The sequence below is a fragment of the Chroicocephalus ridibundus genome, chromosome 1, assembly GCF_963924245.1.
Source record: "Chroicocephalus ridibundus chromosome 1, bChrRid1.1, whole genome shotgun sequence".
Taxonomy (NCBI): domain Eukaryota; kingdom Metazoa; phylum Chordata; class Aves; order Charadriiformes; family Laridae; genus Chroicocephalus; species Chroicocephalus ridibundus.
The window spans coordinates 216,459,420-216,483,837 of NC_086284.1; the positions used below are offsets into that span (position 1 = coordinate 216,459,420).

Consider the following 24,418-nt stretch of genomic DNA (forward strand, 5'->3'; position numbering starts at 1 on the left):
TGAAGACAGCAACAGCAACAGTTTGAGCCACGGGGTGGTGTGAAAGACTGGAACTTTAAAATAATTGTCTCAAAGCTTGCTTAAGCTTCTGCAAATCCACGGCAGGCTTGCAGGCCAATAAGAAGCTTGCTTGTGTCTATTTAGCACCTTCTGCAGACCATCTTGCTAGCCAGTCACCACCCAAAATTGCCATCAGCTGAAGAGGGTGTGTTGCTCCCCCAGCTGGAGAGGCTGTAGCCCTCTGGCTATCAGAGTGGCCAGACTCTGCCTAGCCTGGGGCCCACCTGAGCCTGTGTTGTTAACTCCAAAATTGCTGAAGCCAAGCACTGCCCAAACAGCAAGGGAGCAGGAAAAGATTATATGGCAACCGTGTAAAACGACAATTAGCTGGGCAAAGGCCACCGTCACGCTGGTTGGTCAACCTATGGACCGACCTGGGCTACCTGGACTATAACTGGCATGGCGACCCACCACAATTTGGGAATTGGGACCGAGACCGTCCCCCCACCCCATCAATCATGGACCAACGGGATGCTGCTGAAATTCTGGAGGACCGCCGAGACGTCGTCGGGCCTGTGGTGGTGACTATACTCTTGCTTTGCTCTGTAATACTGCTTCTCTTTTCTGCCTTTCCTCTACTTCTGCCTTTACTCTGTTGCTTGTGTTAGTGACTTTTGCTGGGGAATAACGATAAACCTGCAGTGAGCGGCATCTGACATCGTTCACGTCTAAATTTCACACTTGGAATCATTGCGAACCTCTCCCAGGCCCAATGTAGTTGGACCTGGATGTAGCACACCCTTTCTCGGATGCCTGGGAGGATGCTCCTGGAGCTGGGGACCGTGGGGCTGGGGCAGGTTAAGGCTGGTATCTCTGTAAGTGAGATGGTTTGTATGAGCTCTTTGCACCGTGATCCACTCTGTTCATGCACATTCATAGGAAGACTAACTGGAGTCGGATGGTGACACTGTTGTAGGTGTTACGGCATCTTCAGAGGGGATTTGGACAGCCTACCTCCTGCAAGGATGTATAGGTACTAGGGCATTAGTAGTAGTGGAAATTCCAGTGGGAAGCAAATTCCGATTCACATGTAAGGTGACCCTACAATGCAGCGCTGCAGCAAATAGTTTATTTTGAAAACTACTCAGAAACTAAGCTCTGTGGCATACATTGATCTTTTGCACCCACTGAATATATTTCACAAAATCAGTTGAACATAAATCTGCAGAAAAGGTTCAGAAGTAGAGCAGAGAATGAAATCCAACCAGCGTGTTGCAGAAATCTATCTATGGCTGGTCAAAGCCTGCCACATATCTGATCCCTGAGCCTGGTTGTCTGATACCTCAGCTCCTGCTCTCAAGGTGCGTGGTCCAAAAGCAAGCAAACAAAAACCTGCTAGCAAATTCACATAAGCACGTCTTCATGTAAGCTCAGGGATAGAGAGCTTAGTGATTAATGTAGGTTATTGCCTTCCTTCTCCCTCTTTTACCTGTCTACAGACTTCAGGAGAGCTGGGATGTTCCTCCTGTGCTTAGTTGTCTTCCTCCTTTCCACCTTCCTCTCTCCCTTTATCCTTTGCTGCGGTCATTGGCTGTGTTGGTCAGAGCGTATTTGTAGGCTAATCCTCACAGACTCTCAGCAATCCTTGGGCTCTTTGCTCTCCTGGCCCCAGCATAAATCACAGCATCACCAAATGGCTGAGGTTGGGAGGGACCTCTCGAGGTCCTCTAGTGCAGACCCCTGCTCAAGGAGGGTCAGCTAGGGCAGGTTGTCCAGGACTAAGTCCAGTTGGGTTTGGAGTATCTCCAGAGATGGAGACTCCACAACCTCTCTGGGCAACCTGAGCCACCCTAGACCAACACCCTTCCTGAGGAGGTGAAAGACAAGTCAGCAGCACGTTATCAGTGACATCTAACAAGGAGAGGAAGGAACTACCATCTGCATATGGGCATGGAGAAAAGGAAAAAAAAGAAGCAAAGCTCCTCTACTCTCAGCGACAAGCTCTGATTTCCTTGCCCATGGGCTGTTATCCAACCTGCCCCTCACACTGGCCAGGGCAAGGACTCCCTTACCCTGGACAGTAAACTGCCCTGGAGAGTAAACCAGCTGGAGGCTCTGCTGGCCTCCCTCTCCCTTTAATCAGAGGAGAAGGTGCTCTGAGGGACAGAGCTGGAAAACAACTAGAGAAGGAAGCAGGACGGACACTGCACAGGACACGTGGTGATGCTGCTAGCGGTGAAGGCTCCTGAGCCTCTTACACCCAGGATGTGAAGTGGGGCTTATTGCCGGGGACAGGCGCTGTCAAACAGAGAAACCTGGTTCCCGCTGTAGAGTTGGGTCAACGTGTTCTCCAGCCCCCCCAGCGTGAGGAGCGTGACCGCATTCTTGTCGTTCTCAGCAATGACTGCCCAAGCCTTCCTCTGGTTGTTGTCCACCTCGCAGCAGGCACTTGACCAGATGTAGCTGGGTTTATTAACCCTCCCCTTGGAGATATAGTTGTTCCCAGGCACGGCGCCCACGACAACGTAGGTGGTCTTACAGCCCTGGGTCTTATTCTTCATCGTTTGCTGCTCATAGTTTTTCCAGGCACCAATGTTGAGTTTCTCATCCTGGGGGACTATGTTGGTGAGGGTGAAGGTAGCGTTCATGCTGTTGGAGTCGTTGTGATGTCCACAGGGGTTCAAATGGCCACGGTGCAAACCCTTCAGGCTCCTGTAGTCTTTGAGGATAGCTTGGCTGTTGCCAATTTCCTCTAAGGTAACGTTGAAATCTTTTAAGAAGGTACTTGTTTTTTCCATAGTTTTGGGATAATTTAGACCCACCAGCTTGACAGGTAAGAAGAGGAAAAGGTGTTAGTGTTGGGGATGGGAGTAAAGGATCAGGCTTCCCTGGAGCAGAAGTCTCTGAGTGCAATTCTAAAGCTGCTCCTCCCAGATGCACACAAGTTAAAAAAAAATAAAAATTAAAAGCTCAGAATTTGACTGCTGTCGATTTGAGTTGTGACCTTTGAAACCCAGCCTGCAGTGGGAATGTGGGTGGACGCATGAGAGAATGAGCATTTTCCACTCTCAGGTTTGAAAGGTGACTCTGGTGAGACACCTCCCCTGCCACATCTGGTTCCCTTTCCTCCTTCTCCACATCTCACATCTGCACAGGGCTCTCCCTAATCGTCCCACCTGCATCTAAGCATGTTATCATCAGCCCTGGCCTTTGCTCCATTCAGCCCCATTTCCACAAGAGCTCTCTCAGTCTCCATGGAAGATTTTCATGCCTTTGTTAATCCAATCTGACAACAGCCTTGTGTTTTACAAGCTTAGGGAAAACAAGCACACAGATATCCTCTTTGAAGGTCTTAAGGAGTCCTTGAAGGTGGCCAGGGTGAGATGAGGATGAGCAGAAGAGCCATGGAGCCCTACCAGGAGGAGATGAGGAGGACTCAGACCCTTCTGCCCTTCTCCTGCTTCACCCCTCTCTCGGGAAGAAGTTTGTGTGGTTGGTGCAGGTGTATCACACTCCTGAAACACCAGTGTTTGCGTCCTCTAATCTCATGGCAGATGTGTTGGGAAACTGGTCCTCAAGGTGATTTTTCCCTGGGAGGGCTGTAGTTCATTGTGAGGATGAAGCTTTTTGCTGAGTGAGCAAAAATACCTCAATGCAAGTGGGATCGGCTGTTGCAGTGCTAATAATGTGTCTCAGAGCTGATCTGTGCCAGGGAGCACAGGTGTGTTCCTTCTGTGCCACCACTGCAGAGACGTTAGAAATTATTGGCTTCTTCAAGGAGCTCAGAATGCCCAGAGACCTGGGGAACCTAAATACTGCCAAAAGACCTCTGAAAAATGTTAACAAACCCACAGATTTCTCAGGTGCCCTGGGTCCATGGTCCAGGAGGAAAACAGAAGTTTCTGTCCCCTCTAAACGTGGAGGCTGCAGCAGTGCAACACCAAACTAGTTGCCTGAGTTCCCATGAATTACAAGGGTTTTTCATACCTATGACACCTTTCTTTTCATTTTTAGGGAAACGTATTTAGCCTTCCCCTGGAACAGGGCATATGGCTTTCTCCTGTGCCGCATTTTCACCTACATTCCCCGCTGCTACTGTGTCCCTAGCAATGACCTGAATTTCCTCTTCATCTGTCCCATGATTCACTCGGCCTCTTTTACTGATGGTCTGAAGTTTGTCAGAAGGACGTTTGGGAGGGCCCTGTAGCTTGCAGAGGTCTGTGTGTCTGGTGGATCCTTCTGAACCAAGCAGGAGGGAACGGTGGTAAGGGGCGACACAGGTGGATGGAGATCACGCACTTCTGACTTGACTGGTACTGGTCCTACTCACTTTTCACTGCCTGAAATGTCACTCAACAAATTTACTGTGTTAATCCAACCCTCTCATCACTGCGTGCCTTCACCTGGACTGTTTCACTTCTCTCATGCCGCTTACAAGGCCAAATTGACTCTTACTTGGGAGCAAATAAGCTATGTCAAGGACACAAAACAGCTCAGGGTGGAGATCAGAGCCCAGCACAGCTGGTCCCTCAAATTTACCTGCAGTTGGATGTCTTTTCCCCATCATTTGGTCCCCCACCACAGCATGGGACAGGGAGGGGTGTCATTGGACTTAATGGAATGTCAATTAATGTAATGTAGAATAATGTTCCTGTAAGGTCAATGCAGAAATATGGGCACCTTTAGGATATGACTCATCTCATCCTCCTGCTGATGTCTCAAATGCATCAGAGGACTCGTGTGCTGAAGGTGCTTGAAGTTAGATGAGAGGAATCCCATCCAGTGGGTCCATTTGCATGTGTGGGGTGGGGTGTGGTGGGAGGAAAAAGAAGTATTTGCTAAAAGGCTGCAGCTCATCTTTTAATGACTGGAGGGTGACGCGCTGTAGGAGAGGACACTCACCTGGGGCTCAATCATCCATGGGTTAGTTCTCGGACAAGGTGTGGGATTGTAGACGTAAGCGGAGTACACAGGAATACGCCGGGTCCTGTCGTACAGGGTGGCAAAGTAATACTGGTTCCCGTAACGCTGGCAGATCCAGGCTGGGTTCTGCGGTTCCAGGGCTTGATTTGGGGGGGTTTGCCGGAAGAAAAACTGAGGGCATGAACCTTGAAAGGATGTCACCACCTCACTGCGTCCCAGCCAGAGGCAGGTCGCCGAGACCTGCAGAAGCAGCAGCAACAGCATCGCAGGGAGGATTTCAAGTGCTTTTACTCACCTGTAGAGCAAATGCAGAGAGACACTTATCTTGGAGAAAGTTCATCATTTTTGTGCTTGTGGGACAAGGCTGGCAGAGGAGGGCACTATGAGAGACCAAGGAGGGGACAACTTCAGTCCTCCTGGATATGGAAAAATCAACAGGGGAATAAAGGTGAGATCTAAAATAGGTTTGAGGTGCCTAGAGAAGGCGGCAGTGGGAGAAATCAGCCCCTCTGAGGAGTGACCCAAACCCATCCCATGTCTAATCAGCTCACACAGCAAAGTTTTCTTGGAACAGAGGCATGCTGTTGGGCAAGGCCACCTTTTCCAGCCTACCTGTGTTGGCCACGAGCTCAGCAGGAAGGCAGAGTCCTGAATGCCAGCACCAACAGGGTTGGTTTTGGTTTTGTTTTGGAGTTTTTTTCATTGGCACTGGAGAAAAAAGCCTGCAGCAACCCAGGGGTTCCTCCATTCTGCTCTGAGGACCTTCCCACAGCAGCGGACCTGCAGGTGGGCCCATGCTTTGCCCAACCACCTGCAATGCTGCACTGGGCTTTAGCCTTGCAGGGGATTTGGAAGGGAGATAACAGCGATGCTGTGCTTCCTACATATCTCTGTCCCCATCCAAGTTCACACAGACGTGCAGCTCTTCCATAACTCCTCTGTGCTCGCAGCAGGATTAACCTCTGCTGAAGTTAGATCAGATGTTTAACCCAAAGTGATCCAGCTTGAGGTCCTGGCTCTCAGACAGCTGACATTGGGAAAGCTGTGCCCTGCTGCTCAGCTTGCATTTTTGGGGCGTCCAACTCCAGACAATGAGCTTACAGAGCGAGAAGAGGCCGAGCAGATGGTAGCAGCAAGCACAAGGGGTGACGTCTCTGTCTCACCAGCACCCTGGCTGCTGCTATAGCAATACTGAGGGGCACAGGATTCCTGCTGACCCACATCTTTAGCTTTCCTGATTGTTTTTCCTGCACAGTAAAAGGCGCTAGTGTGGGAATTGCTATTTCTTGAAGAGAAACAGGTCCTATTTTGTCTTACTCGGCTGTTGACGTGATTTTCAGCAGACAGCGAGATCTTTCTATTTGGAGAAAAGTGCTCCAAAATTCCCTGCGATGCTGGCAGCAACGCAGAGTGCTATATCTTCTTTCAGATGCACCGCAGGCTTTGGGGTAGCAGTGGATTTCCATTTTCATTGCTAGCTGTTGGGGCGGATGGGTTTTGAAATATCTGGCATTTAAAATAAGGCAGGCAGGACAAGCAGCTAAAAGGATTCACGGGAGAGAAAGCTGTTATGGCCTCTAAAACACAAACCCACCTTTAGCTGGGGAAATGTCTGAGCTGAGGACCACTGGAGACTTGGAAAGTCACCCTGCACATTTGCCCTTTTCTTACGCTTGTCCCTGACCCTTATGTATTTGTTTCCATTGGATTCAGGGTATTGACCTAGGGATGCCCTTGCTCTGACCCAAGACATCTCGTTCGTTATCTCTTTACCAGCACTGGATCCGGAATATGGTGACCTGTAAGCTGAAAACTGAGAAGAGTGAACCATAAAAAGTGACTTTTTCCAGTACTCTCCAGAGCGCGACAGTATCTGCCCCAGCTCAGGCAGAAAAGTTACTGAAAAGTCCTTCTTTTGCACCACCCCCTTCATGAGCTTAAAATATATCTAACTTAATTTCAGATATATAGAAACCAACCTACCGTGTGAAGGAGCAGCACACAAATAGTATTTTTATGCACAGGACTCCGCTCAGCAGCCCCAAAGTGGTAGAGGATTTTCAAATGCCTCCGCTGCAGCCCAGCCTGAAACTGGCCGTGACCTTGGGGCAGTTTATATAAGATTTCCAGGAAGGCAGAAATGCACATAATTCTGTTTTGTTAGATTTCTCAAACGGGGTTTAGAGGAAGTTTGTCCAGGGGTGGAGCCAGGACCTCTGTTTTTGCAGAGCTCTTTTGCGAGGTCATGGGCAGAGTTATGGCACCCAGCAAGCTCCACAACTCTCTTATTCAACAGTTCAATGTGAATTTTCCAGGTGACTTGGCAACAGAAGCTTAACTATGCAAGGGGTTTTATGGTATTTCTGATAACCTTGAATCAAGCGCTCCCTCCAGTTGTGAGCCAAACTCTGTCAGCGTGCCAAAGCAAGACCGTGAATCTACCCTTCCCCAACGCTGCACGTGGAAGAGGGTACAAACCCAGCGCTCATCTGCGTGGTGCATGTCCTAATCAACAGGCAATAATTCATAAGATGAGTGGTGTTGCCAGATCAGGTGTAAAGGAGTGCCTGTCTGCACTCGCCGCTCGCAGGTCAGGAGGGGACTCTGCACCCAACGTCTTCACGGCATCTTGTACAACCTTTGTCAGATGCCCGTGTAGCAGACAGGGGCATTCAGATACAACCCGATGCCTGGTGTTGGCTCTAAGCTAACCAAGACCGTGCTGGAGCCTAGGGAATAATTCATCCTCAAAGAGACATCCAAGACAGGCAGGAGAAATTGCAATCATCAAGATGAATAATTTAAAAAAACCAAGACAGAATCTGTTTTCCTACAATTGGACATCTCAGTTCACCATCAGGCATCTCCTTGCGCATCTGTCCCCAAGGCTTCCCATACTTAGTGTTTCCCCTCATAGTGGGGTAGTTTATTCCCTTTGGGAATAGCATTCCTTTTCTGAGATTTTGATCTGAGCACCACCACAAGTGAATTTTTTTCCTGGAGCACACCTGATTTTATTTTTTCAAAGACCAGGGATTAGCTCATGTGGTGACAATTTCCCAGCTTCTTCCAGTCTCTTCTGCCTCTAAGTGTCTCTCTCATACTCTCTGGTTCTTTACTTTTCTATGCTTTCCCAAGTCATTCCTTCTATCTTTGCCCTCCCTAATAGCCAATACAAAGAGCTGCAAAATACAGTGCATGCATCAACTCGAATTTTCTTCTTGGAAGGGGAATGTTAGAGCTCAGCAACTGCAGCCCACCCTGTGAATGACTGGAACTTTCAAAGAAGGCGCCTCCCTGAATCTTTAAAACCTATTGGCATTCAATTACAGGGTACAATTAATGCAGTACCCCACAGTGAAATGGTCACGGCTGCACTGGCAGGCTTGGTAACCCCTAATGGCAATCCGCAATACTTGAAAGTGTGGACCTGGGGAGAAATTGCCATGGAATTAATCAATTACGGGCGGAAATATGGTCCTGTTAATGTCCCTTCCGCCAAACAAGACACGAAAGGGTTACGGCAGGCAGAATTGAAAACCCTCCTGCACCCTAATCACAAGCAGGTGGCACCACTCACTAAACCACCAGATGGGAGGGATATACCAAATAGGCGGAGTGTGCTATGGACCATGGCATGGAGAAAAGGAATCCCCTGAGATCTTATGGATGGGCTACAAACAGACAAGCTAGAGAGGTTAATTAGGGGATGGCCAAAGAAACTGGTGGTCCCTCGAGATTTAATTGATTTAGGGAAGTCAAAAGAACCTTGGGATAGCGATGTCATCCCCAGTGCTCCCCTGGTGCCCCTCATGGATTTAACTGATGGGAAACCGCCAGTGCTGGTGGCAAACTAACGCCTTCGCTCCCCTGTAGTGGGCGGGGGGGCAGAGGATGGGTACATGTTAAACAGCTCACTATTAATAAGCAAGGCGACCCTTGTGATTACTTGTTTTGTAGGACCTAAGCAAATCCCAATAACGTTTGTAGTAGATACCGGTGCCCACATTTCAGCTATTAGCATAAAAGATGCAGAACACAGCGGTATATCATTGTCTAAGCGACATTTGTTTGTGGCAGGTGCATTCGGTAACGTTCAGGCACAAGCAATGGCTATGGTCAGTTTACAGCTACCAGGGGAAGAGGCAGCAGCTTCGGTGTTGATGGCCGTGGGATTATTTCCATTTAATCTCTTAGGACTTGATATCCTGAAAGGCAAAGCATGGATAGATGATAAGGGAGGAAGCTGGTCTTTTGGTGCCCCACTGATAGAGATAAGGCTCTTAAAAACTGCACCGTTACTTCCCCCTTCGAAACTAACAAATATCAAACCCTACTATTTACCTCTTGGAGCACGGGAGGGAATAGCGCCAGTGCTAGAAGACTTAAAAGAACAAGGAATTGTGGTTCCTACTCACTCCCCTTTTAATTCCCCAGTATGGCCTGTCCGAAAACCAAATGGCAAATGGAGGCTGACAATAGACTATCGGAGACAAAATGCATATACTGGCCCACTAGCCGCTGCGGTGCCAAATGTTGCTGATCTCATAGCCACTATTCAGGAGCAAGCACACCCTATTGTGGCAACCATTGATGTTAAGGATATGTTTTTTACGGTCCCTTTGCAACCTGAGGACCAAAATAGTTTTGCTTTTACCTGGGAAGGACATCCGTTTACTTTTACACGACTCCCTCAAGGATACGAGCATTCTCCCACGGTAGCCCATCATGCTTTAGCAAGAGAATTAGAACAAATCTCACCAGAGGCAGGAGTTAGAGTTTACCAGTATATAGATGATGTGTTAATAGGAGGGAGACAGGTGGAAAAGGTTCAAAAACCACAAAATGATATTATTGTTTATCTGGAGAATTTGGGATTAAAAATCCCACCTGAAAAAATCCAGACCCCCTCTAATGAGGTCTAATGAGGTCAAATACTTAGGAATTTGGTGGAAAGGGGGAATGACATGCATCCCTAAGGATACCCTTTCCACACTAGATCAGGTAAAGATGCCTGAGTCAAAGAAGGAACTGCAGCATGCATTAGGGTTACTTGTATTCTGAAGAAAACATATCCCAGACTTTTCTATCATTGCAAGACCACTATATGATTAATTGCAAAAAGGCGCGTCCTGGGACTGGACTCCAGTCCACAAGGAAGCTTTGCAGCTTTTGGTATTTGAGGCAGCTCATCACCAGGCCCTTGGCCCAGTACACCCTACTGACCCCGTGCAAATTGAGTGGGGGTTTGCCCAGTCGGGATGGTCGACGCACTTCTGGCAAAAAGGCCCTGAAGGACCCCCTCATCCCATCGGGTTTTACTCCCACAGCTTTAAGGATGCAGAGAAACGGCATACCGTATGGGAAAAGGGACTGTTTGTGGTTAGCTTAGCATTGCGGGAGGCAGAACATACCATCCACCAACAGCCGACAGTGCTTAGAGGCCCTTTTAAGGTAATTAACACTGTTTTAGCTGGAACACCTCCCCCTGATGGGGTGCCACAAAGAGCTTCAGTACAAAAATGGTATGCACAAATAGAACGTTATTGTGACATCCTTAAGATATCTGAAGGCACTATCAAGAATTTGGTTATTCAAGAGGAAGTAGCCTCAGATCGGGAAGATAACATACCCGCTCCTGTCATGCAAGTAGCCCCCCCATTTTCAGAACAATTGCAAAATGTCTGGTTTACAGATGCTTCTGCCAAACGAGAAGGCAAGAGATGGAAATATCATGCAGTTGCACTACAGATAGACACCGATCAAAAAATAGTCACCGAAGGGGAACGCAGTGCACAAAGTGGGAGAATTCGTGGCTGTGCGGAGTGTTTCTCAGCATGAAGCTCAGTCTACCTCTCCTGTCTATATCTACACTGATTCTTTTGCTGTTTTTAAAGGGTGCACTGAGTGGCTTCCATTCTGGGAACAGAACGGGTGGGAGGTCAATCAGGTGCCCGTGTGGCAAAAAGAAAAGTGGCAAGACATTCTAACTATTGCTAAACAAGGGAATTTCGCAATAGCATGGGTCACGTCCCACCAGGCAAATGAAACTCCAGCTAGCCGATGGAATAAGAGCTGACGAGCTGGCCTGACTTGCCCCTTTGCGGAACGAACCAGTGGTGGAGAATTGGGAACGACTCTTAGAGTGGTTACATGTGAAAAGAGGGCACTCAGGGGTTAAAGACCTGTATCGGGAAGCTCAGTCACGAGGTTGGCTGGTCACCCGAGAACACTGCCAGACTTGTATCTCAGCTTGTGGCCAGTGCCATATGCAGTTAGAAAAAAACCCTCTTAAAGATGACCCGTTACATGTCCGAACAGGTAAAGGACTATGGGATGCCTGGCAAATAGACTATGTTGGCCCATTCCAAAGGTCTAACGGGAAATATTATGTACTAGTAGGGGTGGAAATTGTGTCAGGCCTGGTGCAAGCTGAGGCTTTTTCCCGTGCCACGGGAGAAAGCACTGTTAAGGCCTTGCAATAGTGGTTCAGTACTTTCCCTAAGCCACAGTCTATTCAGTCAGACAATGGCTCTCACTTTACTGCCAAGGTTGTACAAGATTGGGCAAAAGAGAAAGGAATTCAATGGATGTTCCACACTCCGTGTTATCCTCAAGCCAATGGAATAGTGGAACGCACTAATGGTCTTCTCAAACGATTCTTCAAGCCCCATGAGTCAGGATGGGACGAGCGTCTTTGGGAAGCTGTCACACACGTCAATAGTCGATGGGGGACAAACCGGTGTCCGAAAATTACAGCCTTCTGCCCACAAGGCCCTGCAATAGTCCCAGCTACATGTGGCCTGGACCACCCCACTAAACCTTCACATTACCCTGCACAACCAGTCCTGGTAGAGCTACCTACTATAGCGGCAGTTCCCCTAGTGTTAAGCACGCCTCTTAATAAGTATGCCTGGGTAGCGAAGGATGCCCTAGGCAAAGAACATAAAATAAATACAAGATGGATTGTCCCATCTTTTTAGTAACAGGTAAACCCGGTTCTTGAGCCGAACCGAGGACAGTTTTTCTTTTTTGTTTTAGGAGCTGCCCGCTGGAGACTCCATCGCAGGCTATATTGGAGATACACGTGGATATCAATATTTTGCGTTGTATTTGTAACAATTGCTGTGTTTGTGTTTTTAGGATGTATTGCATATTACCACAGAAATGGCTTTGGGCAATCATTCTCTTTGCCCTGAATCCCTGGGGAAGCTTCAGCTCCTCAAGTACTAACCTCAAATGGGAAAATGAGTTTGTAACCTTAGGAAAACCCGTAGGCAGTGTGTTTAATCTTACTAACTGTTGGGTGTGTGGAGGACCGTTTAGCATGGAAAGCTGGCTGTGGACCTCCATCCCCTTTTCCCCCAAATAGCTAGTCAGCAATTATAGTGAAGTTGGAAATAATACCTACTGGAAAGAAGAAAGTATGCATCTCCTTGGCCAGTACGATACCCAGCCCAAGGCAAATATTGCCTGAACCGCACCCAGCCAGGTGGTACTTTCGTGGGAATTACTAGATGTGACTGGACCTTCACATATGCAAAACATAAGCCTCCTAATAGTACTTATGTGGTGTCCGCACAACAAGCCCATGGCGTCGCAGTCGATGGTGTAGCCACGGGTGCTCAATGGGCCTGGGTGAATGAAGCAGGGCATGAGAAATTATTTTCTGGCTTCTGGTCCCCTACTAATATGACCACAAATGAAACTCATGGAGAGTGGCCATTTACTATAAAACTAAAAGTAACATGTAAATGGAGGAATAACACAGGTACCTGGTCATGTCACGTTGTGGGCCGTGCCTTTTTCCTCGATTCATACAGGCCATGGCTAAATCTGACAGTCTTCAACCCTCTAGGGATGGGCAATTCAACTTATTTTCAAGTGCCCTCCACTCCCACTGGTTTATTTGAAAACGGCACTAAAGCTCTAAAAGGCCACTATTGGATTTGCAGACATCGTGCATATAAAGTGCTGCCAGCAAATTGGACTGGAGTACGTTATGTTGGAATAATTCGCCCCTTGTTTTTCTTACTCCCTGAAGATGGTGGTGATAATTTAGGCGTTAAACTGTATGATGATCTCACATGGAGTAAGTGATCTATTAATACAGGTCTGACTGCGGGAAGTGGACAAAAGTAGGGGAAAGATGAGTGGCCCCCCTGGCGAATCATTGAACGTTACAGGCCAGCCACCTGGAACCCCCATGAGTGGATTAGCGGTGCTCGAGAACCTATTTATAATCTAAACCGTATAATTCGACTCCAAGCTGGTTTAGAATTTATTACTAATGAAACTGCTCGCGCCCTGGACTATTGGCAGACCAGACCACGCAAATGCGAACTGCCATTTTGCAACACCGCATGGTTCTCGATTACCTGCTAGCCGAGGAAGGAGGTGTTTGCGGTAAATTAAATGATTCAAACTGTTGTTTAAAAATTGATGATAATGGTCAAGTTGTTAAACAAATAACCTCTGGAATAAGGAAATTGGCCCATGTCCATGTTCAAACCTGGAAAGGCTGGGAATTTAATCCCTTCTCATGGCTTCCAGGTACCCCGTGGGTTAAGAATGTCCTGTTTTATACGTTGTGTGGTATAGCAATGTTGTTCTTTTTACCATGCATTGTTCCGTGTTTGATACAATTAATTCAGCACATTGTAACCAATATGCAGTTTGTAGCCGCTCCATCACCAGACGGTGTCAAATATATCCGTGCAGTGTACCAGCCAAAGTGTTTGGTTGTAGAAATTGTGTGACCAAATGCTTTTTTCTTCCTTTATTATCCTCTCTCTCTATCACCACCTCAGACCCTGAAGACAGCAAGAGCAACAGTTTGAGCCACAGGGTGGTGTGAAAGACTGGAACTTTAAAATAATTGTCTCAAAGCTTGCTTAAGCTTCTGCAAATCCACGGCAGGCTTGCAGGCCAATAAGAAGCTTGCTTGTGTCTATTTAGCACCTTCTGCAGACCATCTTGCTAGCCAGTCACCACCCAAAATTGCCATCAGCTGAAGAGGGTGTGTTGCTCCCCCAGCTGGAGAGGCTGTAGCCCTCTGGCTATCAGAGTGGCCAGACTCTGCCTAGCCTGGGGCTCACCTGAGCCTGTGTTGTTAACTCCAAAATTGCTGAAGCCAAGCACTGCCCAAACAGCAAGGGAGCAGGAAAAGATTATATGGCAACCGTGTAAAACGACAATTAGCTGGGCAAAGGCCACCGTCACGCTGGTTGGTCAACCTATGGACCGACCTGGGCTACCTGGACTATAACTGGCACGGCGACCCACCACAATTTGGGAATTGGGACCGAGACCGCCCCCCCACCCCATCAATCATGGATCAACGGGATGCTGCTGAAATTCTGGAGGACCGCCGAGACGTCGTCGGGCCTGTGGTGGTGACTATACTCTTGCTTTGCTCTGTAATACTGCTTCTCTTTTCTGCCTTTCCTCTACTTCTGCCTTTACTCTGTTGCTTGTGTTAGTGACTTTTGCTGGGGAATAACGATAAACCTGCAGTGAGCGGCATCTGACATCGTTCGCGTCTAAATTTCACACTTGGAATCATTGCGAACCTCTCCCAGGCCCAATGTAGTTGGACCTGGATGTAGCACACCCTTTCTCGGATGCCTGGGAGGATGCTCCTGGAGCTGGGGACCGTGGGGCTGGGGCAGGTTAAGGCTGGTATCTCTGTAAGTGAGACAGTTTGTATGAGCTCTTTGCACCGTGATCCACTCTGTTCATGCACATTCATAGGAAGAGTAACCGGAGTCGGATGGTGACACTCTTGTAGGTGTTACGGCATCTTCAGATGGGATTTGGACAGCCTACCTCCTGCAAGGATGTATAGGTACTAGGGCATTAGTAGTAGTGGAAATTCCAGTGGGAAGCAAATTCCGATTCACATGTAAGGTGACCCTACAATGCAGCGCTGCAGCAAATAGTTTATTTTGAAAACTACTCAGAAACTAAGCTCTGTGGCATACACTGATCTTTTGCACCCACTGAATATATTTCACAAAATCAGTTGTACATAAATCTGCAGAAAAGGTTCAGAAGTAGAGCAGAGAATGAAATCCAACCAGCGTGTTGCAGAAATCTATCTTTGGCTGGTCAAAGCCTGCCACATATCTGATCCCTGAGCCTGGTTGTCTGATACCTCAGCTCCTGCTCTCAAGGTGCGTGGTCCAAAAGCAAGCAAACAAAAACCTGCTAGCAAATTTACATAAGCACGTCTTCATGTAAGCTCAGGGATAGAGAGCTTAGTGATTAATGTAGGTTATTGCCTTCCTTCTCCCTCTTTTACCTGTCTACAGACTTCAGGAGAGCTGGGATGTTCCTCCTGTGCTTAGTTGTCTTCCTCCTTTCCACCTTCCTCTCTCCCTTTATCCTTTGCTGCGGTCATTGGCTGTGTTGGTCAGAGCGTATTTGTAGGCTAATCCTCACAGACTCTCAGCAATCCTTGGGCTCTTTGCTCTCCTGGCCCCAGCATAAATCACAGCATCACCAAATGGCTGAGGTTGGGAGGGACCTCTCGAGGTCTTCTAGTCCAGACCCCTGCTCAAGGAGGGTCAGCTAGGGCAGGTTGTCCAGGACTAAGTCCAGTTGGGTTTGGAGTATCTCCAGAGATGGAGACTCCACAACCTCTCTGGGCAACCTGAGCCACCCTAGACCAACACCCTTCCTGAGGAGGTGAAAGACAAGTCAGCAGCACGTTATCAGTGACATCTAACAAGGAGAGGAAGGAACTACCATCTGCATATGGGCATGGAGAAAAGGAAAAAAAAGAAGCAAAGCTCCTCTACTCTCAGCGACAAGCTCTGATTTCCTTGCCCATGGGCTGTTATCCAACCTGCCCCTCACAGTGGCCAGGGCGAGGACTCCCTTGCCCTGGACAGTAAACTGCCCTGGAGAGTAAACCAGCTGGAGGCTCTGCTGACCTCTTTCTCCCTTTAATCAGAGGAGAAGGTGCTCTGAGGGACAGAGCTGGAAAACAACTAGAGAAGGAAGCAGGACGGACACTGCACAGGACACGTGGTGATGCTGCTAGCGGTGAAGGCTCCTGAGCCTCTTACACCCAGGATGTGAAGTGGGGCTTATTGCCGGGGACAGGCGCTGTGAAACAGAGAAACCTGGTTCCCCCTGTAGAGTTGGGTCAACCTGTTCTCCAGCCCCCCCAGCGTGAGGAGCTCGACCGCATTCTTGTCGTTCTCGGCAATGACCGCCCAAGCCTTCCTGTGGTTGTTGTCCACCTCGCAGCAGGCACTTGACCAGATGTAGCTGGGTTTATTAACCCTCCCCTTGGCAATATAGTTGTTCCCAGGCACAGCGCCCACGACAACGTAGGTGGTCTTACAGCCTTGGGTCTTCTTGATCATCGTTTGTTGCTCATAGTTGTTCCAGGCACCACCGTTGAGTTTCTCATCCTGGGGGATTATGTTGGTGAGGGTGAAGGTAGCTGTCCTGCTGTTGGAGTCATTGTGATGGCTACTGGGGTTCAAATGGCCACGGTTCAGACCCGTTAGGTTCTTGAAGTCTTTGAGGATAGCTTGGCTGTCGCTGAGTTGCTCTAAGCTGATGTGGAAATTATTTAAGAGGGTCCACTCTCTTTCCATAGTTTTGGGATAAGTTGGACCCAACAGCTTGACAGGTAAGAAGAGGAAAAGGTGTTAGGATTGGGGATAAGAGTAAAGGAGCAGCCTTCCCTGAAGCAGAAGTCTCTGAGTACTGAGAAACCATTTTTTGTCATCTCAGTTTATGGAAATGCATGAATCTGAGAGAAATTCTAAAGCTGCTCCTCCCAGATGCACACAAGTTAAAAAAAATAAAAATAAAAAGCTCAGAATTTGACTGGTGTCGATTTGAGTTGTGACCTTTAAAACCCAGCCTGCAGTGGGAATGTGGGTGGATGCATGAGACAATGAGCATTTTCCACTCTCAGGTTTGAAAGGTGACTCTGGTGAGACACCTCCCCTGCCACATCTGGTTCCCTTTCCCCCTTCTCCACATCTCACATCTGCCCCGGGCTCTCCCTAATCGTCCCACCTGCATCTAAGCATGTTATCATCAGCCCTGGCCTTTGCTCCATTCAGCCCCATTTCCACAAGAGCTCTCTCAGTCTCCATGGAAGATTTTCATGCCTTTGTTAATCCAATCTGACAACAGCCTTGTGTTTTACAAGCTTAGGGAAAACAAGCACACAGATATCCTCTTTGAAGGTTGGGTGTCTTAAGGAGTCCTTGAAGGTGGCCAGGGTGAGATGAGGATGGGCAGAAGAGCCATGGAGCCCTACCAGGAGGAGATGAGGAGGACTCAGACCCTTCTGCCCTTCTCCTGCTTCACCCCTCTCTCGGGAAGAAGTTTGTGTGGTTGGTGCAGGTGTATCACACTCCTGAAACACCAGTGATTGACTCTTATCTGGGAGCAAATAAGCTATATCAAGGACACAAAACAGCTCAGGGTGGAGATCAGAGCCCAGCACAGCTGGTCCCTCAAATTTACCTGCAGTTGGATGTCTTTTCCCCATCGTTTGGTCCCCCACCACAGCATGGGACAGGGAGGGGACTGGACTTGGACTTAATGGAATGCCAATTAATGTAATGTAGAATAATGTTCCTGTAAGGTCAATGCGGAAATATGGGCACCTTTAGGATATGACTCATCTCATCCTCCTGCTGATGTCTCAAATGCATCAGAGGACTCGTGTGCTGAAGGTGCTTGAAGTTAGATGAGACGAATCCCATCCAGTGGGTCCATTTGCATGTGTGGGGTGGGGTGGGAGGAAAAAGAAGTGTTTGCTTAAAGGCTGCAGCTCATTTTTAATGACTGGAGGGTGATGCACTGTGAGAAAAGACACTCACCTGAGGTTCAACCAGCCATGTTTTAGGTCTCTTGCCAGGTGCAGGATGGTAGACGTAAGCAGAGTATACGGGAATACGCCGGGTCCTGTCGTACAGGGTGGCAAAGTAATACTGGTTCCTGTAACGCTGGCAGATCCAGGCTGGGTTCTGCGGTTCCAGGGCTTGATTTGGGGGGGTTTGCCGGAAGAAAAACTGAGGGCATGAACCTTGAAAGGATGTCACCACCTCACTGCGTCCCAGCCAGAGGCAGGTCGCCGAGACCTGCAGAAGCAGCAGCAACAGCATCGCAGGGAGGATTTCACGTGAAGGGCTCTTGCTCACCTGTAGAGCAAATAGAGACACTGGGAGAAAGCTCATCATGGCCTGGAGTCCTTTTTGTGCTTGTGGGACAAGGCCGGCAGAGGAGGCGACTATGAGAGACCAAGGAGGGGACAACTTCAGTCCTCCTGGATATGGAAAAATCAACAGGGGAATAAAGGTGAGATCTAAAATAGCCCAGAGGAGGCAGCAGTGGGAGAAATCAGCCCCTCTGAGGAGTGACCCAAACCCATCCCATGTCTAATCAGCTCACACAGCAAAGTTTTCTTGGAACAGAGGCATGCTGTTGGGCAAGGCCACCTTTTCCAGCCTACCTGTGTTGGCCACGAGCTCAGCAGGAAGGCAGAGTCCTGAATGCCAGCACCAACAGGGTTGGTTTTGGTTTTGTTTTGGAGTTTTTTTCATTGGCACTGGAGAAAAAAGCCTGCAGCAATCCAGGGGCTGGAAGCCCCCCTTTCACCACAGCAGCGGACCTGCAGGTGGGCCCATGCTTTGCCCAACCACCTGCAATGCTGCACTGGGCTTTAGCCTTGCAGGGGATTTGGAAGGGAGATAACAGCGATGCTGTGCTTCCTACATATCTCTGTCCCCATTCAAGTTCACACAGACGTGCAGCTCTTCCATAACTCCTCTGTGCTCACAACAGGATTAACCTCTGGCTCTGGAAGGCAAAGGGGCTCAAGGAACCTGGTTGGTATTCAAAGACCACTTTCTCTAAGCTCAGGATCGGTGCATCCCTAAGACAAAGAAATCGGCCAAGGGATGCAGGTGACCTGCATGGTTGAGCAGGGAGCTTCTGAAAAAGCTCAAGTAGAAGAAGAAAGTCTACAATAAGTGGAAGAAAGGACTAACCCCTTGGGAGGATTACAGGAATGCTGCCAGAGCATGCAGGGATGAAACAAGGAAAGCCAAGGCTGCCTTGGAATTACACCTGGCTAGGGATGTCAAGCTCAACAGGAAGGGCTTCTACAAGTATACTGGAAGCAAAAGGAAGACCAGAGAAATTGTGGGCCCACTGTTGAATGAAACAGGAGCCATGGTGACAGAGGATGCGGAGAAGGTGGAGTGACTGAATGCCTTCTTTGCTTCAGTCTTTACATCTTGGCCCAACCCTCAGGAGTCCCAGGCATTGGGGGAATTAATGGGGAAAGAAGATGACTTCCCTTGGGTTGAGGAGGATCGAGTGAGGGATCAGTGAGATCAATTAGATATTCACAAGTCCATGGGCCCCAATGGGATGCACCTGAGAGTGCTGAGGAAGCTGGTGGAAGTCATTGCTGGGTCGCTTTCCATCATCTTTGAAAGGTCCTGGAGAACAGGCGAGGTGCCTGAGGACTGGAGGAAAGCCAATGTCACTCCAGTCTTCAAAAAAGGCAAGAAGGAGGAGCCGGGGAACTACAGGCTGGTCAGCCTCACCTCCATCCCTGGAAAGATGATGGAACAGCTCATTCTGGGCGTCATCTCAAGGCATGTGGAGGAAAAGAAAGCTATCAGAAGTACTCAACATGGATTCACCAAGGGAAAATCATGTCTGACTAATCTGATAGCCTTCTATGATGACATGACTGGATGGATAGATGAGGGGAGGCCAGTAGATGTGGTCTACCTTGACTTAAGCAAGGCGTTCGACATGGTCTCCCCCAGTATCCTCATAGGTAAGCTTAGGAAGAGTGGGCTTGATGAATGGACAGTAAGGTGGACAGAAAACTGGTTGAAAGACAGAGCTCAGAGGGTCGCGATTAGGGGCACAGAGTCTAGTTGGAGGTCAGTGAGGAGTGGTGTTCCCCAGGGGTCAGTACTGGGTCCAGTCCTCTTCAATATATTCATCAATGACCTGCATGAGGGGATAGAGTGCATCCTCAGCAAGTTTGCTGATGACACAAAGCTGGGGGCGTGGCTGACACACCAGAAGGCTGTGCCGCCATCCAGAGAGTCCTGGACAGGCTGGAGAGCTGGGCAGAGAGGAACCTTATGAAATTCAATAAGAGCAAGTGTAGGGTGCTGCACCTGGGGAGGAATAACCCCATGCACCAGGAGAGGTTAGGGGTGACCTGCTGGAGAGCGGCTCTGTGGAATGGAGTCCTGGTGGACAACAGGATGACCATGAGCCAGCCATGTGCCCTTGTAGCCAAGAAGGCCAATGGCATCCTGCGGTGCATCAAGAAAAGTGTGGCCAGCAGGTGGAGGGAGGTCATCTTCCCCCTCTACTCTGCCCTGGTGAGGCCGCACCTGGAGTGCCGTGTCCAGTTCTGGGCTCCCCGGTTCAAGAAGGCCAGGGAACTGCTGGAGAGGGTGCAGCAGAGGCCCACCAAGATGATGAGGGCACTGGAGCATCTCTCTTATGAAGAAAGACTGAGGGATTTGGGTCTCTTCAGTCTGCAAAAGAGACGACTGAGGGGGGATCTGATCAACACTTATAAATACTTAAAGGGTGGGTGTCAGGAGGATGGGGCCAGGATCCTTTCACAGTGATGCCCAGCAACAGGACAAGAGGTAACAGGCACAAACTTGAGCATTGGAAGTTCCACCTAAACATGAGGAGGAACTTCTTTCCTGTGAGGGTGGCAGAGCCCTGGCACAGGCTGCCCAGAGAGGTGGTGGAGTCTCCAACTCTGGAGACATTCCAAACCCCCCTGGACGAATTCCTGTGCAACGTGCTCTGGGTGACCCTGCCCTGGCAGGGGGGTCGGACTAGCTGATATCCAGAGGTCCCTTCCAACCCTATGATTCTATGATTAAGTTAGATCAGATGTTTACCCCAAAGTGATCCAGCTTGAGGTCCTGGCTCTCAGACAGCTGACATTGGGAAAGCTGTGCCCTGCTGCTCAGCTTGCATTTTTGGGGCGTCCAACTCCAGACAATGAGCTTACAGAGCGAGAAGAGGCCGAGCAGATGGTAGCAGCAAGCACAAGGGGTGACGTCTCTGTCTCACCAGCACCCTGGCTGCTGCTATAGCAATACTGAGGGGCACAGGATTCCTGCTGACCCACATCTTTAGCTTTCCTGATTGTTTTTCCTGCACAGTAAAAGGCGCTGGTGCGGGAATTTCTATTTCTTGAACAGAAACAGGTCCTATTTTGTCTTACTCGGCTGTTGACGTGATTTTCAGCAGACAGCGAGATCTTTCTATTTGGAGAAAAGTGCTCCAAAATTCCCTGCGATGCTGGCAGCAACGCAGAGTGCTATATCTTCTTTCAGATGCACCGCAGGCTTTGGGATAGCAGTGGATTTCCATTTTCATTGCTAGCTGTTGGGGCGGACGGGTTTTGAAATATCTGGCATTTAAAATAAGGCAGGCAGGACAAGCAGCTAAAAGGATTCACGGGAGAGAAAGCTGTTATGGCCTCTAAAACACAAACCCACCTTTAGCTGGGGAAATGTCTGAGCTGAGGACCACTGGAGACTTGGAAAGTCACCCTGCACATTTGCCCTTTTCTTACGCTTGTCCCTGACCCTCATGTATTTGTTTCCATTGGATTCAGGGTATTGACCTAGGGATGCCCTTGCTCTGACCCAAGACATCTCGTTCGTTATCTCTTTACCAGCGCTGGATCCGGAATATGGTGACCTGTAAGCTGAAAACTGAGAAGAGTGAACCATAAAAAGTGACTTTTTCCAGTACTCTCCAGAGCGTGACAGTATCTGCCCCGGCTCAGGCAGAAAAGTTACTGAAAAGTCCTTCTTTTGCACCACCCCCTTCATGAGCTTAAAATATATCTAACTTAATTTCAGATATATAGAAACCAACCTACCGTGTGAAGGAGCAGCACACAAATTAGGCCAATGGCATCCTGGGGTGCATCAAGAGGAGCGTGGCCAGCAGGTCAAGGGAGGTCATCCTCCCCCTCTACTCTGCCTTGGTGAGACCGCACCTGGAGTACTGTGTCCAGTTCTGGGCTCCCCGGTTCAAGAGGGACAGGGAACTGCTGGAAAGGGTGCAGCGGAGGGCTACGAGGATGATTAGGGGACTGGAACACCTCTCTTATGAGGAAAGGCTGAGGGATTTGGGTCTCTTCAGTCTGGAAAAAAGACGTCTGAGGGGTGACCTTATCAACGCTTATAAATACTTAAAGGGTGGGTGTCAGGACGATGGGGCGAGGCTCTTTTCAGTGGTGCCCGGGGACAGGACAAGAGGCAATGGGCACAAACTGGAACATAGGAAGTTCCACCTAAACATGAGGAGGAACTTCTTTACCCTGAGGGTGGCAGAGCACTGGAACAGGCTGCCCAGAGAGGTGGTGGAGTCTCCAACTCTGGAGACATTCAAAACCCACCTGGACGTGTTCCTGTGTAACCTGCTCTAGGTGACCCTGCTCTGGCAGGGGGGTTGGACTAGATGATCTCCAGAGGTCCCTTCCAACCCTATGATTCTATGATTCTATGATTCTATGATTCTATGAAATAGTATTTTTATGCACAGGACTCCGCTCAGCAGCCCCAAAGTGGTAGAGGATTTTCAAATGCCTCCGCTGCAGCCCAGCCTGAAACTGGCCGTGACCTTGGGGCAGTTTATATAAGATTTCCAGGAAGGCGGAATTGCACTTAATTCCGTTTTGTTAGATTTCTCAAATAGGATTTAGAGGAAGTTTGTCCAGGGGTGGAGCCAGGACCTCTGTTTTTGCAGAGCTCTTTTGCGACGTCATGGGCAGAGTTATGGCACCCAGCAAGCTCCACAACTCTCTTATTCAACAGTTCGATGTGAATTTTCCAGGTGACTTGGCAACAGAAGCTTAACTATGCAAGGTGTTTTATGGTATTTCTGATAACCTTGAATCAAGCGCTCCCTCCAGTTGTGAGCCAAACTCGGTCAGCGTGCCAAAGCAAGACCGTGAATCTACCCTTCCCCAACGCTGCACGTGGAAGAGGGTACAAACCCAGCGCTCATCTGCGTGGTGCATGTCCTAATCAACAGGCAATAATTCATAAGATGAGTGGTGTTGCCAGATCAGGTGTAAAGGAGTGCCTGTCTGCACTCGCCTCTCGCAGGTCAGGAGGGGACTCTGCACCCAACATCTTCACGGCATCTTGTACAACCTTTGTCAGATGCCCGTGTAGCAGACAGGGGCATTCAGATACAACCCGATGCCTGGCGTTGGCTCTAAGCTAACCAAGACCGTGCTGGAGCCTAGGGAATAATTCATCCTCAAAGAGACATCCAAGACAGGCAGGAGAAATTGCAATCATCAAGATGAATAATTTAAAAAAACCAAGACAGAATCTGTTTTCCTACAATTGGACATCTCAGTTCACCATCAGGCATCTCCTTGCGCATCTGTTCCCAAGGCTTCCCATACTTAGTGTTTCCCCTCATAGTGGGGTAGTTTATTCCCTTTGGGAATAGCATTCCTTTTCTGAGATTTTGATCTGAGCACCACCACAAGTGAATTTTTTTCCTGGAGCACACCTGATTTTATTTTTTCACAGACCAGGGATTAGCTCATGTGGTGACAATTTCCCAGCTTCTTCCAGACTCTTCTGCCTCTAAGCGTCTCTCTCATACTCTCTGGTTCTTTACTTTTCTATGCTTTCCCAAGTCATTCCTTCTCTCTTTGCCCTCCCTAATAGACAATATAAAGAGCTGCAAAATACAGTGCATGCATCAACTCGAATTTTCTCCTTGGAAGGGGAATGTTAGAGCTCAGCAACTGCAGCCCACCCTTTGTCGGCTGTATTTATTCTGAAGCTTAAGGAAAAACTTTAAAATAAATATTGCAGTCAATGGTGAGAAGGGAGCAAGAACTTACCTTAAATCAGAATCTCAGAACAAGGAGCTGAACCGTTCCTTCACTCTTCTTCCTGGAGAAATGGTCGTCTGTTCCCTCAAGAGTCCCACTGCAATATGTAGGCAGTCATAAATCTGACCCTTTTTGTAAAGAGAGAAACTCACAGAAAAGAGACGATTTCTACCGTTATTCAAGGAAGATTTGTTCATGCCTGCCCAGAAATGAGGTGACAGTTGCTATTTGCTGTTTCCTCGGGATTTCTCCCAAGTTTGCTGACTTGCAGCATCACGTGTCTGTCACAGCACAACTGGGTCTGGTGGTTTCCCTTTCCATTTCCTCATTCCCTGTGGGGCTCTGCCGCTGCTGCTGCAGCACCTACACGCGTTTCTGTTCCCAGCAGACCACGTCTGGTGGCATCAGACCAACCAGCCTCTCTGAGTACACGCAGATGTTCATCGTCTGCTCTTCTTCAGCCCCTCAGAATATAATTAATATGGTCAGGCTATGTATTTTCCCTTCCCTGATTGCAAAGTCTTTGTAACAGCACTTATTCATGCCATCCCACAGATACTGGGGGCACACCTTGGTCTCTGCTTG

General features: G+C 48.7%; 2 protein-coding genes across 5 annotated transcripts; both read right to left on the bottom strand.

Moving 5' to 3' along the window:
* Positions 1 to 1,028: 1,028 nt before the first annotated feature.
* LOC134511092 (endonuclease domain-containing 1 protein-like) lies at positions 1,029 to 17,886 on the bottom strand. 2 transcript variants are annotated; one of them, XM_063324506.1, is made up of 3 exons: positions 17,781 to 17,886; positions 4,903 to 5,218; positions 1,029 to 2,825 (listed from the first exon to the last, which is right to left on the bottom strand). In XM_063324506.1, the coding sequence occupies exons 2-3, from the start codon at positions 5,185 to 5,187 to the stop codon at positions 2,280 to 2,282; spliced, it is 831 nt and encodes a 276-aa protein (XP_063180576.1). In that variant the 5' UTR covers positions 5,188 to 5,218; positions 17,781 to 17,886; the 3' UTR covers positions 1,029 to 2,279. The 2 variants fall into 2 exon arrangements, with proteins under 2 accessions (XP_063180576.1, XP_063180567.1); XM_063324497.1 differs by lacking the exon at positions 17,781 to 17,886 and adding an exon at positions 6,907 to 7,040 and having other exon boundaries at positions 1,032 to 2,825.
* On the bottom strand, positions 14,764 to 24,066 carry LOC134511085 (endonuclease domain-containing 1 protein-like). 3 transcript variants are annotated; one of them, XM_063324472.1, is made up of 4 exons: positions 24,006 to 24,066; positions 23,843 to 23,930; positions 17,781 to 18,101; positions 14,764 to 16,562 (listed from the first exon to the last, which is right to left on the bottom strand). In XM_063324472.1, exons 3-4 carry the CDS (start codon positions 18,063 to 18,065, stop codon positions 16,017 to 16,019), a joined length of 831 nt encoding a protein of 276 aa, XP_063180542.1. In that variant the 5' UTR covers positions 18,066 to 18,101; positions 23,843 to 23,930; positions 24,006 to 24,066; the 3' UTR covers positions 14,764 to 16,016. The 3 variants fall into 3 exon arrangements, with proteins under 3 accessions (XP_063180542.1, XP_063180552.1, XP_063180532.1); XM_063324482.1 differs by lacking the exons at positions 23,843 to 23,930; positions 24,006 to 24,066 and adding exons at positions 21,851 to 21,870; positions 22,498 to 22,572; XM_063324462.1 differs by having other exon boundaries at positions 23,843 to 24,059.
* Positions 24,067 to 24,418: the final 352 nt, after the last annotated feature.